Source organism: Galeopterus variegatus, unplaced genomic scaffold, assembly GCF_000696425.1.
Source record: "Galeopterus variegatus unplaced genomic scaffold, G_variegatus-3.0.2 Scaffold3727, whole genome shotgun sequence".
NCBI lineage: Eukaryota > Metazoa > Chordata > Mammalia > Dermoptera > Cynocephalidae > Galeopterus > Galeopterus variegatus.
In genome coordinates, this window is record NW_007729838.1 from 194395 (window position 1) to 213710 (window position 19316).

The 19316-nt window shown below is 40.8% G+C and overlaps 1 protein-coding gene across 1 annotated transcript in view; it reads left to right on the top strand.

The window, feature by feature from the left end:
- Positions 1-1666, top strand: part of TLE4 (transducin-like enhancer of split 4) — a gene marked incomplete at its 5' end in the record, with an annotated part of 139948 nt that extends 138282 nt beyond the window's left edge. The window contains one exon of the mRNA XM_008585822.1: positions 1204-1666. Within this exon, the coding sequence (XP_008584044.1) occupies positions 1204-1311 (108 nt within the window). The remainder of the gene's footprint in view (positions 1-1203) is intronic.
- Between the last annotated feature and the right edge of the window lie 17650 nt (positions 1667-19316).

A 19316-nucleotide genomic window follows, 5' to 3' on the forward strand; every position in this document is an offset into this window, starting at 1 on the left:
GCAATCAAAAAAGTTTGAGAAACACCAGGAGTAGGTTAGCAGCTGCATATCGTATATTTAATTTTTAAGTGTTCAAAATATTCAGAGTCCTGGTTAAAATCGTATGATTTTTTTTATTTTTATTTTTTAAATAAGCACATTGAAAGTTAACATTGAATTCTTCATAGTGTAGTTGCAAATGGTAAACAAAACTCTAAGTCTGATGTGTTTTTCTTTCCAGGTATTAAACCACCTGCCTTCTTGAAAGCTCATGTTATATTTTTACAGTGGGAACATTAAGCTTTTTACTAGGAATATTTTCACATTCCCCATCTTAAAAAATGTTGTGTTTTCAGAGCTGTTTCCCATACTTATACAGTCATGCATCCCTTAACAGTTAGGATACATTCTGAGAAATGCCTCCTTAGGTGATTTCATCACTGTGTGAATATCACAGAGTGCATTTACACAAACCTACATGGTATAGCCTACTACACAGCTATACTACATGGTATACTCTCCGTTATAATCCCATGGAACCATCATCATATATGTGGTCCATTGTTGACCAAAACGTCATCATATGGTGTCATGGCTGTTACTGCACCTAAACTCTGCTGCATCCCTCTCAAGTGGTAGGCAAGAAACATGTCTTTACCTATTTGCCTCTGTAGGGAAACTGAGGCCCAGACGGGTTAAAAGACGTAGTGTTCTGCAGCTCTACCCGAATCCAAGCCACAAGTGGTAGGCAAGAAACATGTCTTTACCTATTTGCCTCTGTAGGGAAACTGAGGCCCAGATGGGTTAAAAGACGTAGTGTTCTGCAGCTCTACCCGAATCCAAGCCGTCTGGCTGAAATGAGGGTTTTTCGTACTAACAACACCCTCCTCTTAACCTCTGTGGAGAGTAGAGTTTGAAGTATGGCCTTGTTTCGTCAGCAGAGGTGCTCATACCACTGACTAGCCTGCCTATCTGAAGTCCCCAGGGCAAGAGCCTCCAGACTGACCGGGCGAGGAGTCCCCAAGAGTGGGTCCCATCCAGTGCCACCATTTTAAGAAAGCGCTGTGATTTCCCTTCCCCACGGGGGCTACTGTTGGTCGTTGGAGCATGTTACATTTGCGTTGTTCCAAGTCCTCCAATCCTGCCTCCCAGTGCGCATGGGTTTTTCTTTCACTATTTAATAGTTTTGATTATATGTTTCCTTCCTATATGTTTCTTTCCTAGTCCAAAGAATCCTCATCGGTGCTTAGCTGTGACATCTCTGTGGATGACAAATACATTGTCACTGGTTCTGGGGATAAGAAGGCCACAGTTTATGAAGTTATTTATTAAGGACAAATCTTCATGCAAACTGGACTCCTTCTCCTTGTAGCACTTTGCTCCGTCATCCTTTCTGTTCACCCCCTACCCCGCATCTAAAACCAAGGATTTCAAATACTCATTGCAGTCATGGAGTTTAATCCCCTTCCTTAACCCCATTTCCTACTTGCTGTTGAATTGTGAATACTCATTAAGAATCTGTGATACCAAATCTTCAGCTATCTACTTGGAAGAACATGGCATAAACATACTTAACAGTGAACGGAAACTTTAATTATGTATTATATCTGTAATATATTTATTTTGTTTAAAGAAGGCTTTCTAACAATGACTGACTAAATAAAGCTGTCTGCTCCTGCATTGATAATGAAGTGTTGTATTTGATACCCCTCCCCCCCTTTTTTTGGCAAAGGAGGGGAAAGGAAGGTTTAAAGTAATTGATTAAAAATGTCACTAAATGTAGACTAATGACTGTATAGAGATGTGAAATGTATAATTACACATGGAAGCAATATGTTGCTGTGTTATTAGGTTTTTTCGTTTTCTACTTATTTTAAAGACATTTGGAAATTTGGCTGAATAATTAGAACACGACAAGCCAAGTCATATTCATTTGAGTCTATTTAGACAACTTTAACACAATATATCTATAGCTTTAGATTATATTCGATAAAAATAATTGGACTTTCTTTTTCTTTTTTTGACTTGTTGACAAGTGTCTTTGTAATATGTTTTTAATTCCCCTTTTTTATTGTATTATAGATAGATGAACAAATTAAATTTGGCCTCAAAGAGAGAACTTAATCCCTTCTGGATATTTTTGCCACGTTTCTTTGCAAAGGGAGATGTATATCTTTGGGCAGTTTTGTTGTTACGAGAAATTAGGGGCTATTTTGTGGCATGCTCTTTGGAGCTGCATAGATACGGAAAAGACTCCCACCGCTGTGCTAGTCAAGTCTTTTACAAAACAAGGACAAACAGAGGAGGGTTTTCAGAGACCTCCCTCTAAAAAACACAAAAGAATGGACTCTCTCCTGGGATGAGGACTTGTTTTCTTTACCTCCGGTTCTTTCCATGTCTTAGTTGGATGTCCCTGAAATGGACACAAGCTGTGCCATTGTGCCAGAAACATTGTGTTATCTTTTATGTTGTTGTTGTTGCTGTTAAACTATAATATGTGACTCCTTTTTTTTTAATTATTATTTTTTGTTTGAATGCTTTAAAAATCTTTTTAAGTCTGTGGATCTGCTGATGTACAGTGCCTTTGCTGCTATGGATCAAAATCAAAAGAACCGTGTAGATAAACTTTATTGTATAAGTAGAAAATTACTTAATTTCATACTAGAAATGGATGGATGCTGCAAGTGGAAATGGACTGTCCATTGACGTTCCTAATGTGGTAGCAGAAAAAAAATGGTGTCTTAAGTGCTTAGTGTTGATGTCATTAACAGTTTCGTAAAACTCTCCAGTGTAGAAAGATTTTGATACTAAACTGTGCATTGTACATAGTTCTAATGCATTGTATTGACCACCAGTACTTCTATAATGGTAGATTGTTTGTGCATTCAGACTTTTAAGCATTAAACATAAATAACTTCTAGTATGTTTATTTTTCTAATTCTTTGTTCTGCTTGTTTTAGTTTATTTTTTATCTTTATGCCTCTCCTATATATTAAAAATTACTAGTTTTATTCAAGGCAGATTGGTGTTAAAATAATGTGGGGTTTTTTTATCGTTGCTATTTTTGTTTTATTTTTATTTTCACTTGAGAGAAGCTAGAAAGGATAGGGGATAGAGGTTATCAATGACAGGTTGCTACCAAATATTTATTGAGCATCTCTTTGATTTATAAAAACACTGTCTGTCAAAAAGTTGTCAAGTCACTCAAACCTTGATGCTTTAAAGCTGCGTTATTCAATATGGTTACCAGTAGGATATTACCACCATTGTGGATATTTAATTTTAACTTTATTAAAATTAAATTAAGATAGGAATCCAGTACACCAGCTACACTAACTACATTTCAAGTGTTGAGTAGCCGCATGTGGCTAATGGCTACTGTGTTGGATTGCACAAATTTACAGAACATTCTGTCATTGCAGAAAGTTCTGTGGACAACACTGCTTTAAAGTTAGCCCACACAGACCATCGCCAGCCATTTGGGTTTGGGAAACATTTCCATTGTAACACACTAAACTGTTTAAAAGCACCAGACTTCTCGGGCTTCTCCTGGTTGGGTGTGTGAAGATTCAACATAAGGAGCTTAAATTAAGAATTCTTAATTCCTGAGACCCCAAAATATGACATTTTAAGCATCTACTGAATAGAAGGCGGGGGTTTGGGAGCCCCCCAGTGGTCTGGAGTGTTCAGCTGTAAGAGGTGCTAGCTTTTTAGCTGCTGAGAGAGTAGAGGTCAGCAGCATTCTTCAGTTGGATTAGAAACCGTACTTTCAATGTGAGTACCATACATGCTGCTACGTCAGATGATGACATACAAGTCAGTCAAGGCCAGCCTAAAAATTAAAAATCAGAAAATATGGGGGAAAGTGATTTTCAAAAGTACCCCGTAGGCAGGATGGTGGGGGTTTTGTTGGACCAGAAGAGAAGAATGTGGAATATCTGCTATGTGCGTAGCACTGTGCTGGCTTCTGTTACGTGTTCGTCATCTCTACGGCATGATCTCAGATTTTCGCAGCTTGTGTTCCAAAGATTTAGCCAAAGGGAAAAGTGGGTCTGAAGAAGGGACTGATGCATTGAGTGCGTCTGTACACGTTTGCATCAGGTATTAATCAGTTTTTGTGTTGCTATAACAGAATACCTGAGATTGGGTAGTTTATAAGGAAAAAAGATTTATTTGGCTCATGATGCTGGGACAGCTGTGTCTGGTGTGGGCCTCAGGCTGCTTCTACTTGTGGCGGAAAGTGGCAGGCAGCCAGCGTGCGCCAGGTTCCTTTTAACAACCAGCTGTTCCCAGAAGTAACAGCGAGAACTTACCTCCCTCACCTTTCCCCCTCAGAGAGTGCATTAATCTATTCACAAGGGATCCACCTCCAAGACCCAAGCACCTCCCACTAGATCCCCTCCCAACACTGCCACATTGGGGATCAGATTTCAACATGAGTTTTGATGGGCCACATATCCAAACTATAGCAACACTGGAAAACTTGTGGCATCTAGGAGTGAAGCAGGAGATGGTGGTTAGCCGAGTGAAGCACAGAGATCAGAGCTGACCTTGTGGATTGACAGAGTGGACCAGACATTGCCCTAACTGGAACGTCTGATTTATGGGTGGCTTTGAAGAAGAGAAGGTGGCGATCCCTCATAGAGTGGCATCCCAAGGGCTGGACAGCAGCAACACGGTGGCCTCCGTGGAGCTCTTCACTTCTCACGGGGGACACAGTGCCCCTTCCCCAGAGCAGGAACTGTGTTCAGCTTCTTCCCTCTAGGGCCCAGCTTTGGTACTGGGGCTTATTGCATATCGTTTATCATAGTGTTTGATGCATTTGGGGGATTGGGAAGGTAGTGAGGAAGTTTTATTTCTGTAAATGTAAGTTCTTTCCATTTTTAAAGTATTCCTTGATCAATGTGTGTATCCTCATTAAAATGTTTTAAGAAGTGATGTAGCTTTGGGGTAAAATACAGCTTTGGCACAAAAAGTATGACACATGCACAGTGTGTTTACACTTCTGTAAGGAGGAAGTACCCGCCTCAAGGAACTAGAATTCCCATTTGGTATCTGACAGGTCAAGTCTTCTGTTCTCTCTTTAGAGAAATACAAAACATTGGCTGTTGGACTAGCTTTAAAAAATGGAGATGAATGCATACATGGACCTAACGTTTTAAAATAAATAGGGCATCTATTTCCTCTTGTTGCCAAGGTTTTATCAGATTAATTTTTGTATCTACATGGGTATTTCAAAAAGATCATAGAAAGCTTCATATCATCCTTAAATTTTATTTTTCCACGTACCTTTTGAAGTACCCATGTATATGTAAATCTCAGGCCTGGCTTGATCTGTACAGGAGGTTGTTGATGTAATTATAATTTTAAAAGTAATTTCAAAAAGATCATAGAAAGCTTCATATCATCCTTAAATTTTATTTTTCCACGTACCTTTTGTAGTACCCATGTATATGTAAATCTCAGGCCTGGCTTGATCTGTACAGGAGGTTGTTGATGTAATTATAATTTTAAAAGTAATTGCTTAAACTCAGTTCTTAGGTTTAGTATAGTTTTTGCTCCAAGTATAGTTTTACAAAGTCTGAAGAACAGTATAGATAGCAATCACCCTGAACCAGGAAAAACTTGGTTCCATTGAGAGAATAGAGTGGTATGGGAGACTGACGTAAGCAGAACTATCGAGACAATAGAAGGAAACCCAGATTAAAGAAGCCATCAAGACCTTCCTATAATGGGTGGATCAAATGGAGAGTGACACACTCCAAGATCTTAGAGTTTTTGTGGATCACACCTCACTTCACGCCACTACTTAACAAGGTGGCTTCATGATCAGTGAGCTGCAAGAGCTCCAGCCTTCCTGGAATGGTGTGTGCTGAGACTTCAGCTGCAGCCCCATAACACCTGCAAGTGGTTGGAATTACACAGCCATGGGATTTCCAGAAAGTCCGTTTTAAACCATATCTCGCAGTCATGAGATTCTAGGACCCCGCAGCCAAGAACGAGAAATCAATGTCCCTCCACCAGCAGGTGGAATTCTGGACAGAGGAGCCGTGCACATGCCAGCCTTTGGAGCAGCCACAGCATTCAACTCAGCTACTACTTGCATGCCTCGGTCTCGACATCCTTGCACTGGTGCTGTCCTAGAAACAAAATGTTGAACTTTGGGTAATTGGTATTTCTGGCAGTCAGAAGGAAATTTGTTCTGAGACTGTCCAGCATTGAGGAAGCAATTACACAATTATAAAAATGTTGGTACCAAAAAGTATATTTCTTTGGTATTCTTGGATGCTCTTATTTCCGAAGCTACCTAGCTCCTGGGCAACTTGCAGAGTGGCTTTCCACAGTGAGCTCTGGGTCCTGCAGTGCCACAGCTTCTCATTGGAGTGTCAACAGTAGAACTGCAGCTGGTGACCATCCCCATTCTTTGGAGCTAATTGCATTTATTTACCTTCCGGTTCAAACTTACATTCATAACTGACAGTGGAAAGGGCTCATTTTTTTTTTTTTTCCTTTTTGTCTTTTTTCATGACCGGTAATGGGATCGCAACCCTCCGTGTTGCGCCCGCACCGCGACCGGCAACGGGATTGCAACTCTCGGTGTTGCGCCCGCACCGCGCTCAACCAGTGAGCGGACCAGTCTCTATATGGGATCCAAACCCTCGGCGGGAGCGCCGCCACACTCTCAAGCGCCACACTCTACCAAGTGCGCCACCGGGCCGGCCCGAAAGGGCTCATTTTTATGACCTGGCACATCAGAAAACTTCTCATGTATTAGAGATTTTACAGTAGTGCTATCATGAGGGTAGAAAGAACTCCCTTATGTGCTGCTGTTTCCATTTTATTTTTGTTTTGTTTGGGTTTTTTGGCAGCAGGTAACAATCTTGTGGGTCCTAGATAGGAATTAGCAGGGGATCTGGGCTCTAGTTTACTTCTCCCCAGGGAAAGGGAATTCTCAGCTAGGACTCTAGGTATCTGTCCTGCAGAGAAGAATTCCCACAGGGCCATCTTTAGTCGAGATGAAAATGATGAGCCCAATGATGATGATGTTTAGGAAGGTTGTCCCTTCTGATCTTATGGCAGGCCTAGACAGGGTGGGTGCTAAATTCTGAATTTACACAAAAGAGCACTGAGGATCACAATAAAAATGATGAACCCATGCTCCATGTCTCCCAGGGATACAAGCCGCCTTGAAACCCAAGGCTCCTGACTTGCAGTCCAGAATTCTGTGCCATCTGTCCAGCATGGCAGGTTGGAGCAGAGATGGAAAGGGAAGGTTCAAGACACTGCTACCTCTTTGATCCATTTTATGCATATTAACTGGCTTGAGGTCTCAGCATCACAGACAGAACCTCCTGAAAACTTAATCAGCTGCAGATTGCCAGCTTAGTTCCTGTGCTGTGTGCCTCCTGGGGACTGAATGTGGCACATGCATGCAAATATCACTGTGTGAGTACATGTCCCCTGTGTGTGACCTTCTGCATCTCAGGCAGGGAGCCCACCCAGTTAACTTTGCGTTATGGGTTCACGAGAACATTCAGAACTGACAAGTTCTAGGCTATTTTGGAAGAAGACTTAGACTCACATAAATGCCACACTTTATTTGACTTGGCCTGGCAAAATAAACACACACTAGAAGGTACTTATGAGGTATTTGGGTTTTGAGATTTTAGACAGCAAAATTTTTGAACTCTTTAGTTGAATAGCCCAGCATTTCTCCGTAGACTTAAGGAGCAGTTGGCCATTTCCCAGTCTACTGGACACCTCCACTGCCTCTTCTAAAAGAAGCTGTCAGACTTGCTACTCTGACCGTATCTTGTATCATGTGGCAGCAAGTGTGTGTTGAGCTAGGGATTTTTTTTCCTCCCTGGAGACTAGGAAGTTGCAGTAGAATGAGTGAGTTGGTGGTGGGAACTAAGTCAAGGGTAAAATGCTGCAGACGCTGTGACCACGAGGACTCAGGCTGAGTTGCGCCCTTCCTCCTCGCAGGGCCAGAACAAGGACCCCGGAGAGACACCAGCAGGAAATGCCACGAGGGACGAAGTAAGACCCCAGGACAACTGTTCTTCGAGCAAAGAAGAGTTTTCCTCAGGATGATTTTCCATTATTTAAAGAACTTCAGTCAGAGGACTCTGCCCAGGACAGTTTAGCTGAAACAAATAACTATTCACTGAAACACCTGTTCGGTCGAGGTGCAGTAACCTAGTGCACAAAAACAGAGAAGCCTGTTACTGCTGAGAATAAAGCACCACTCCCCAAAGCCCATTAGTCCTTCCCAGGTAAATGAAAACAAGACCTTGTTTCTGGATTAATTGAGGAAATCAATTGTCACACCTTGTCCCTAAGTGTCTTTCAGGCATTCATACTCCCTTTCATCTTTACGTGGGCAGTGTCAGTGAAATATAATTTCAGGCTTTGTGGCTCAGTCAGAAAAGTCAGAGTTACAGTTTCTGTCCTCATAGCTGGTCAGCCCCACTGCACGTGCATCTTCGGGCATCACATCTTCGAGTGAACAAGGGCACCCCCAGGCACAAGAAGGTTGTGAAGGTTGCTCGGAGAATAGGGGCCTTGATTCGCGGACACTTTTTCCTGAGGGACAATCTTCAGGCATAAAGTGCCCCTAAGTGTGAGAGGATTCATTCTGGTCCCTGAGGGTGGACTTGCACATGGTGGGGTTTGCTTCCACCTGGAGGGGCTGGGCCTGAAGAGGACGGCCCGGGCATGAGCTCACGGCAGTGTGCATGTGTGTGTGCAATATGGCTTCTCCTTGCAGAAGATTTGTTTAGGTTTGTAAAACTCATGTAAACTTAAAACCTGACCATACACCTGCAGGGGAGGAGGGTAAGACTAGGCAAGCCAGTGTTGCTCAATCTTAGAAAGGTTTGTCTTTTTAAATGTATTAAAATTTTTCTCATTTTTGATGTGAATGATTCTGTTGCATCATCATTTACCTCAGTCATCTGGCCTTTTCAAGGAATGAAAAACTCTGTTATTTAATTTTCCAGATAACTGAGATTTACTTTTCGAAGAACCAAAACTTAAACTTTTTGACAGAAAATGCTCAAATGTGTTGAACTCTCCTCTGCCTTTCATTCCTTTCAAAAAATGCTGTAAAACTTTCCTGATGGCAGAAAGTCACAGTAACAATTATTGGGTGTGCTCTACGTCACAGCCATGCTTTCATTAACACTAGTGAGAACAAATGAGACTCCAGCCGCAGGCTAAATGCTTTACTCACATAACCTCGTTTTTGTCCTCACAACAATGCTGTGAAGTAAAGGTCTGGGTCCTCAAAACCTATCTGAAATCTTGGGGTCCACGTGTATTTAGAAATGCAGATTGCTTTTGGAGTTTAAAAAGACGATATGTTGCATGCCCTGCACAGTATGTCCCATCCAGGAGCACCCGTAATAACTCCGTTAATATTTCTGGGGCAAAACATCTGAATGCTCATACTAAGTGGAATTAGCAATGACTATAAACATCTACAGCTCAGTTGAGGTTGGTTTTGTCCCCAAATGCATAGTAACCAAACTTCCAGCTTTCTTTGAATTTTTGATTTTGGAATTGAAGGGATTTGTGGACCTGTATTCTTGTTATTCCCATTTAACAAATGAGGAACCAGATTCCCAGGGGTTCAGTGACTTAATCAAGGGAAGATAACAGAAGCTTAATCAGTCTGATGCCAGAGACATGTCCCCAGCCTCTGCCAATGGTCAGCATGGGGATACAGCTGCTAGAATGTTCCTTTGGTTACCTCTTACTCCTACATTCACTTCCATATGCTCTCTGAGTCTCTTTTGGTCAGTGAAAGATGACTTTTGCACCAAGCACAAGCAAAATTCCAGAATTTTTCTTTAAAAAAAATCATGTGGAGCATGAGTTTTGCTATAGACAGTGTGTCCTCAGCTCTGAGAAGCTTGATTTTTGGTTTGATGATATTTTTTTTTTTTTTTTTTTTTTATAAAAGATGACTGGTAAGGGGATCGTAACCCTTGACTTGGTGTTGTCAGCACCACACTCTCCCAAGTGAGCCACAGGCCGGCCCTGACGATATTTTCTATGTGACTAAAATCTAATCTTTAGAGGAGAGGCATTGTTAAAAGCTATATACTTTAATGGTGACTAAAACATCAGCAAAACACGTGTGGCATCAAAAATGTCTTTCAATTTTTTTTACCTTTGTATTAATCTTTTGATAAAACATGGTGTGTTTTGTTCTGTTCTTTTCTTTTTTTTTTTTAAGAACTTTGTAACATGTACAATCTTCTTGTTTGAAAGATGGGTCACACGGGAAGCTTTTCTTTGATTACTATTTTGTATTTTGATTCATGAGTTCATAAAGGCCCAACCATGGTGGTTAAAACAATTGTTTACAGTCATCTTAAAATTGCACTGAGACAAAAGGCCCTGCTTGCAGGATAGATTGATGAGCTTCAAGGCAGAGGACACAGGTTGCTTGAGATCCTGAGTGTCACTATTCTGGGTGCACAAAGGCATTGTGATCTGTTGCTCAAGTTCGGGGGCAGGCTGGTTTTATATTCTGAGGGCTTATTATCACACACCTGTGTTAAAGAAGGCTGATCCTCTACCCTACCAAGTGAGGAACTCTTAAGGGAATTCAGAGAGATGGCTTGGTAGAGTTTTAATTAAGATCTCATTGCAGAACTTGGACCAGTTGCTTTCCTATCTGAATTGCTTTCCTGTGAAAAGCAAGGGCTGCCAGAACCAGTGCAGGGATGCATAGCTATTTAGATGAGTGCATAATTGGCTCCCTGGAGGAGAATTGGGCAGCTGTAAGTGTTTTAAGTGGGATCATCTTTTAAGGGATGTTAAGAAAATTATAATTCTATTCATCTGAGGTCCCTGAAAAATCTTTTTGGAAATCACCAACAGTCCAGGGAGGTGTTGCTTATGTCCAGAATTGGCTACAGTCCCCTTTTGCACTTCACCTTCTCTTGGAGCTCCTGTGCAGTGCCGGTGGCCAGCATGGCAGGCAGTGAAAACGTTAGCTCTTCCTCTGATTGTCTCCGCTACTCTCAAGCTGTTAGGAAAGGAGCATTTTTGGAGCACATTTTGTTCTTGGAATTATTATTTGACTAGCTAATATATATATAAGTTACTATTTTACAAATGTGGCAATAATCAAGCAGGTTGACAACCGAATTAAAAAAGAAAAAGTTGCACAACTTTTTACAATGTAGATCGGGGGACTTTTTAAAAAGGAAAATTCCCTTTTCATGCTGTTTTCAAGTATATCTTAATGTCTAAGCAAATGCACATATGATCAGATGTGAGTAGCTACCAATATTCAGGTAGTGTTGGGCCCAGGTCCCTGGGTGGACGGTGGTGTCATCGTCTGAGATAGAAGGAGCAAGTTGGAAATGAAGGGTGAGGAATAGCATTTACTGCAAGACATACACACAAAGAGGTCTTGGAGGAGAGTGGAAATACAGGCCCAACATCAAAGCTTTCAGTATTCCCATGGTAAGAGAAGCCATGGGAATGCAGGAGATGGCCTAACAGTACATGCCAAGCAGAGGAGAGGCTTGGATAAAGTCCTGAGAATTAAGATGGGCAGATCCAAGAGGAAAGGGAATAAAGCGAGTGACCACTGGCCGTAGCCACCAGCCTCCAGGATGGCTGCCAGTGATCCCGCCTCCCAGTAGTCCCACCTGTGGCTGCCCCTCCCCAATTGTAGCAGGATTGCTCTGTGTAGCCAGTAGAACGTGGCAGAAGTGAAGGCATGTTAGGCTATAGGAGGTTATAAAAGACACTGTGGTTTCTGTTTTTCTCTCTCTCTCTCTCTCTCTCTCTCTCTCTCTCTCTCTCTCTCTCTCTCTCTCTTGGATCACTTGCTCTGGGGAAACCACCTGCCATGTGTGAACCTCCTGTGGAGAGGCTCATGTGAGAGGTTGGAAGCAGATCCTCCAGCCCTAGGTCAGAGGAGCTGCTTGTTTGCAGGTGCATGGGAACCCTGAACCACAACCACCTAGCTAAACTGCTCCTGGATTCAACTCATAGAAACTGTGAGATAAAAGTGTTTGTTGTTTTAAGCCACTAAGTTTGGAGGTAATTTGTTATAGAGCAATAAATAACTAATACACAGGTTACCTGTAACTGAGGTCTTGTCCACGTTTTTTTCCCTACAACACTAAAGGAGAAATCCATTATCTAGTTCTCTTTGCATCACGTTTTAGTTCTGATCTCCCTCTAAATTGTTATTAAACTAATATTGACTTTCAGGGTTACCTATGTTCATTTCTAGCCATATCTATTTCTTTTTCTCTGTTACCTTAGTGGTCCTATAACTGTAACTTCTTCGGGTTTTTTTTTTTTTTTTTTTTTTTTTTTGGTTGAATAGATTTTTTAACATCTACAGAGTAGGCTATATGAAGGGGACTTTTAGTTACGGTGAAGGAAAGAGAGGACCAAGGAAACTGATCTGCCAGAAAGAAAGAAGAAAAGTTGTCAAGATGGAAAGATACCGAGATTGGACAGAGCTGCTGACAGTCCTTGAGCTTTTCCTCCATGCAAAAATGCCCAGCTCTTAAATGGCAAGTGTACTATTTTTCCCTGGAAGGGTGGAAAAGTAAACAAAATCTGGAGTTTTTAAATGGTTAAAGAAAACAACTAAGTGTTGATTATATTCCAATTATATTTGAATGACTCAATAATATTTAAGAATTAGTGGGTATTATTGCTTTGGAGAATTCCCTGAAAGAGCAATTATAGTACTATTTTTCCAAAAAGGAATGACGCTGTTCTTTATTTAACCTTTGATTCACTCTTATGTAGAAGAGCACAGCAACCATGCAAATAACAAAATTGCACGAAATATCTGCAACATATATGACAAGCAAAGTTTTATTATTTAATATAGATAGCTTTTTTTTTTTTCCTTTTTTTTTGTCTATTTTTTTTTTTTTTTTTTTACTGACCGGTAACGGGATCGCAACCCTCGGTGTCGCGCCCGTACCGGGGACCGGCAACGGGATCACAACCCTCAGTGTTGCGCCCGCACCGCGCTCAGCCAGTGAGCGGGAACCGGTCTCCACATGGGATCCGAACCCTCGGCGGGAGCGCCGCCACACTCCCAAGCGGTGCACTCTCCAGTGCGCCACCGGGCCGGCCCAATATAGATAGCTTTTACAAATCAATCGGAAAATGTATAATAGGGAATTGGGTACATGATGCCAGTGGACTGTTCAGCAAAGATGAAAAACAAATACCTTCACTATTAGCATTTATAGCTGAATAAGTACATATTAAAGAAAGATAGCATTTTTCACCTATAAAATAGGCAAAAAAAAATATTATTTTAACCCAATGTTAGGGAGGAGTAGGTAACAGACATTCTCATATTCTGCAGATTGAAATTGGTAAAACTTTTCTGGAAGGCTTTTTGGAAATATGTTTCAATCATCTTAATGTACACAAGCTTTGGCCCAACAATGCAATTTCCATTATTTTACTGTAAGTAAATATCTGAGGGTATGGTCAAAGATTTTTTCCTTTTTGTCTTTTTTACTGACTGGTAACGGGATCTCAGCCCTCGGTGTCGCGCCCACACCGCGCTCAGCCAGTGAGCAGGAACCAGTCTCAACATGGGATCTGAACCCTTGGCGGGAGCGCCGCCACACTCCCAAGCAGCGCACTCTCCAGTGTGCCACCGGGCCGGCCCCAAAGATTATTTTTTAAAGGACTTTAATTGAAACAAATTTTTTAAAGGGGATCACATTTTTTATTTGAATGCATGCCACTTAGAAATGTTCTTTACAGTTAATAATAACAAATAAATGACTCAGAGAGTTGTAATTTTCTCTTGCTATCAAAAACAAACAAGCAAACAAAAAAGCAGTATCTGTCAAATCACAGCCCCGAGTCAGGTGGGTGGGCTGGGCTGGGGGCCGATCGACTCCATGTGCTAATTCAGGTTTCCTCTGCACTGTTGCCCATCTTCCCATCCTGTGTGTAATCCTCATCTACGTGGCTTGTGTTACTCTGTGTCTATGTGTGTGTGCAGGTGCATGTACACAACATAAAATGTTATTTTGAAATCTAGTTACAAATGACAAAAACCCAACGTGAAAAGGCGTAAGCAAAAACACAGTTTCTTGGCTAGAGGAATGCAAAGGGTTGAAGAACTGAGCTCTAACAAGGCAGGGGTGTGGCCAGGGCTCAGGTACGATGGGAATCAGGGTTTGCATGTTGCCAGGTCTTACCCCATCACTCTTGCCTGCTGCTCTCTGGACATTATTTTATGGACAGATTGGCTTTTTCTCATGATGGGAAACATCTCCATAGGTCTAATGGAGATTATCAACAAAGGAAAGGCTGACTCAGCTCAAATTCTCTGAGCTGTAGTTCAGAAACAATTCTATGAGAAGACTCCAAAGACCTGTCTGTATCAGATGGTCACCTAAGGAATAGTCGATTGTGTTGGTGGTAATTGGCCTGTATGGGTTCAGATGCCCACTTCAGATAAAGTGATAGGGGTGCAGATAGCAAGAATATGAGAAAACAGGGAGTCTCCGTCACAGCCACGTAGTCTGAACATGGTTGAGAAGGGGAAGGGTGTAGCCACTGGGGAGGCGGCGCCTCCATAGACATCCTCAGGAAAATTGTGCCTTTTCCATGTACGGTGTCTAACATATGGAAACTGGGATGGGGGATGAGAAACATGGGGTGAACAGCAGACAGCCAGTGGTGACTTCAGATTGATGGCAGAAGGCAGGGACTTGGTGGCCGTGTCACCGAATCTACCGGTAAGTTCCTTTCTTGAGGTGGACTGACCTGCATGTGAACGAAGTGAAGAACTAATACGAGGGTACTTCGAAAAGTCTGCACAGAATAGAATTAAAAAGTGATATGAGTCTTTCCGTGAGCTTTTGGAAGTACCCTCGTATTTATGGCATGCCTACAAGTGTGCCTGACTCTGGAGGACGTGCCTCTATACATAGTTACCTAAATGCGAATCTGAGGGTATTTCCAAAAGGTCATGGAAAGATTCGTGTTATGTTTTCCACTATTCACCACTAACTTTTTGAAGTACGCTTGTGAATATGAAGTCTCATTTATTTGTGATTTCAACTCTGTAAGATTTGGAAGATCCATGGTACATGCAAGGACATGGACAACTGAGAAAAGTAAAATAACTTAGCCAAAGTCACACAACTAATAGGTGGTCAAGTTGGTTCCCAAATTCTCACTTCATGCCACCCAACCTTTCTCAAAACTTTCACCGCAAGTCGTCTTAAGGATATGGTCTTTCACTTAGCCAGCATTTCATATACCATTAATTCATCTTGCATTTTACAAAACTTGAGCTTACGTACTTTGATTTTCTTCAGTATAAATTTTATACCATTATTTCTGCATATTTATAAAACCTGTCAGAATAATTTGTAACTAAATCTATCCCAAACAATGCAAATCCCCTACCTACTATAGTCTCAGGTGCCCTTAGTGCCCTTAGGGAGCTAATTCTTTACAGAAGAGGGGCAAATATTCTTCCCCAATATGCTGGTCTCTGCCACCCATTAATCTTATTTTATTTTTTATTTTTTCTATTTATAAATGAATTTAACAATTTTTTTTTAGTTTTTTCTAATATAACAAGGATATTCACATTTATTAGTTCAAATGAAAAGTACATAAACTGAACAACAGATGAATAACAATACTGTGTATAAAGTAGGGCTCCTAATTTTCACAAAAATTGGAGATGTGAAACTTATTAAAATTTACATATTTCATTTTATAATCTCTACAATTATTTGAAATAGCTCTCTAAAGTCTTCCAAAAGCATGCAAATACCAAATTAATTTCAACAGAGGAAGATGAATAAACTTTTCAAAGGCAAATTAACTTCTAAGCAAATCGACAAGTGATCTTAATAAAAAGAACAGAAATTAAATATCTAAGTTTAGCAACATAAATTGCATTAAAAAATCAATAAAACAAAATACAAACACAAGAGCACTTCGGAAAGTTCATGGGAATATAGAATTGAAAGATAATGGACATTTTTCCATGAAGTTTTTTTGTTTATTTAACTTTTTCCCTTTTGTTTTTTAAAGCCTAAGATCATAGAAAGTATGTTCTCTGACCATAATAACAGAAGGAAATTTAGGATACTCACAGATGTGTGGAAATTAAACAACACTCTCCTAAATAAACAAGGGGTAAAAAGAAAAATTACAGGGAAATTAGAGTACTTTGAGATAAGGATCAAAGCACAACACATCAAAATTTATAGGATGCAGGGCTCATGCAGTGCTTAGAGTAAAATTTACACTTGTAAACACCTATATTAAATAAGAATCTTAAATCAGTAATGTAAATTCTGTCTTAGCAGAAAAAGTAGAGCAAACTAAACCAAAAGCAAATATAAGTAGGAAATAACAGATTATTAACAGAAATATATGAAATAGGGAATTAAAAAACAATAGAGAAAATCAACAAAACCAAAAGTTGATTCTTTAAAAAGATCAACAAAATTTGCAAATCTTTTTCTAGACTGACCAAGGAAAAAGAGAGAAGACCAAAATGACTAAAATTGGAAATAAAGTAGGGGCATTATTACATTGTGACTACCGCTTTTTGTGGTGGTAAGATTTAGTTTCTTTCTCATTTGTATTTTTGTTCTACCAGTGGGTTTTGTTCTTTCTTGTGTATTTGTGGTAGTGATTATCATTTTTTGGATTCCAGATGCAGGACCCCCTAGAAGATTTCTTGTAGGGCTGGTCATGTAGTGGTGAAATCCCGCAGCTTTCTTTGACTGGAAAATATACTACTTTTCCCTCATTTCTGAAGGACAGCCTTCTTGGATATAGTATTCCTGGCCGACAGTTTTTTTTCTTTTGGTATTTTGAATGTATCATACCATTTTCTTCTGGCTTGTAGTTTCTGTTGAGAAGTCTGCTGTTAGTCTGATAGGGTCTCCCTGATAAGTGACTTGATGCTTTTCTCTTGCTTCTTTTAAGATTCTCTGTCGGGTCTGCCGCTGGCTGACCCGAACAGCCCTAGCCTCGTTATCAGTCTCTCCCTAGGTGTCCCTTTTGGTGGGTGAGCAGATGGCCTGGATTCCTCTTTCCCTCTAGTCCCCATTGAGAGGAGACGGGGGAAGAGAGCTGCAAAGAGAGGTGAGCACAGCCGCTGGCCCCAACCAGCCCATTAAAGGACACTCAGACGCAGTGGGGGTTCTGTTGAGCAGTTCTGTTTATTATCACACAAGCACTTGCTTTTAAAGGCAAATGGGGAAGAGAGGTTTTTACATCCTCCAATCAGCTTAAAGGTTACGAGAGCATGCATCCTGTCTCAATGCCTAGCTATTGCAATCATGCAGTGTTCACGAGTGTGGAAGCACGTATTTGGCCAATAAGGGCTAAGGCAAGGTTCCCTCAGACACTCCCACCCTACTTCCTCCAGGCACCCTCTTAGGCTGCCACATTAATAGCTCCGCTTGTAATGTCACTTAAGGTGGTATTAGTTTTTAAGGCCTGACAATTCTCTCTGTCTTTGAGCTTTTCCAGTTTGTCTATAATGTGTCTTGGAGAGGATTTTGGGGGTTGAATCTATTTGGGGATTTTCAAGCCTCCTGGATCTGAAGGTCTGTGTCTCTCCCTGTACCTGGGAAGTTTTCCTTTATTATTTTGTTGAATAGGTTTTTCATGACTTTTCCTTTCTCCTCCCCTTTGGAACACCCATGATTTGAATGTTTATGCACTTAAGGTTGTCTGCTAGCTCTCTTAGATTTTCTTCATTTTTTAAAATTCTTTTTTCCTTTTTTTTCTTTTTGTCTGCCTGCATTATTTCAAGAAGACTATCTTCAAGATCAGAAATTCTTTCTTCTGCTTGTGCTAGCCTGCTGCTTAAGCTCTTGGTTGTACTTTTTATTTTGTTCAGTGAATCTTTCAGTTCCATGAGTTCTGCTACATTCTTTTTAAAAGTATTAATTTCTTTGTAAATTTCCACCTTCATATCCTGGATTTTTTTTTCTCATTTCATTATGTTGTCTCACTGAGTCTTCTCATATCTCAGTGAGTTTCCTGAAGATTGTTGCTCAGAATTCCTTTTCAGTCATTTCAAGCATTTGCTGCTCTTTAGGGTCTATATTTGAGAATTACTGTATTTTTTTGGTGGTGTCATATTTTCTTGAGTTTTTGTATTTCTATCATCTCTATGTTGATGTCTGGTTATCTGGTGATGCAGTTGCTTCTTCTATTACTCTGGAGTGGGCTTTGAGGAGAGAGACATCCTCTTCTTTTTCTGGTCTCTGCTGGTGACTCTCCTGTGTTAGTGCAGGTTAGTACAGTTGAGTGTCCAGCAGGCTGCCTACACCGTAGCAGTGGCTACTGCTGTGGTGTTGAGCTGTTTTTTCAGCAACTGTGGCTGTGGCAATGGCTGTGGTGGGCCACGCGTGTGGAAAGTGGTGTTTTCTGCATGCTCTCTTACCTGCTTTTGGGCTGGGTGTACTGCCCTTGGCTCCTTAGCTAGGGCCCTGGGCATACTCTCTTGCCTGTTTCCAGGCCGAGGGAGCTATGGACCTTGGCTCCTTGCCTAGGTCCTTGGGTGTTCTGTCCTCATTAATTTTAGAGTCATGATAGTTCACCAAGCAACTGCTATCCTATTGAGCATTCTGTCATTGAACAAGAATTGACTGAGCACATGGCATGAGTTAGGACTGTGTTTAGGGTTGATGGGCATATTAAAGAGTCTGGGAGATATCATACCAAATACCCTCCTACCTAACCCCCCACTTGCCAATTTAAAGTCAAAACACTGAGAGCTGTGCTCTTCAGTAAGACTTTATAGCAAATTTCTTCTGGCCTGAAGTCATCTGTTGATGAGCATATCGTGGAGGAGAGAATCAAAAGCTTTGTAAAATTCAAGCTCTGTTACTTCTGTCTCATCCCTCTGAGCTACCAGGTCTGTCACTCTGTTTTAGAAGGAAATTAGATGGGTCTGACAAGACTATTCTTCACAAAGCAATGTTGATTATTACTTCATATTCTATGATCGTATGGGTGTTTGCAAATTGATTTTTTGATGATTTGTTCTAGTATTTTCCAGGTATGAAAACTAAACTGGCTGCTCTATGATTTTTAGGGATGTCCCTCTCTCAGTTTCAAATACAGATCTTCTCTCTACTTTTTACTGATTTTTAGTGGACTCACTGATCCCTGTTGAATTTTTTAAAGTTGCTTTTGAGAAACATGGTTAGCCTTGCTTAAAGTTATGTAAGGGAAAACACTTAAAGGAAATGATGACTTGAACATTTACGTTTAAAAAAAGAAAACATGGTAGCAAAGAACTGTAATCCAGAGTTTTTAAT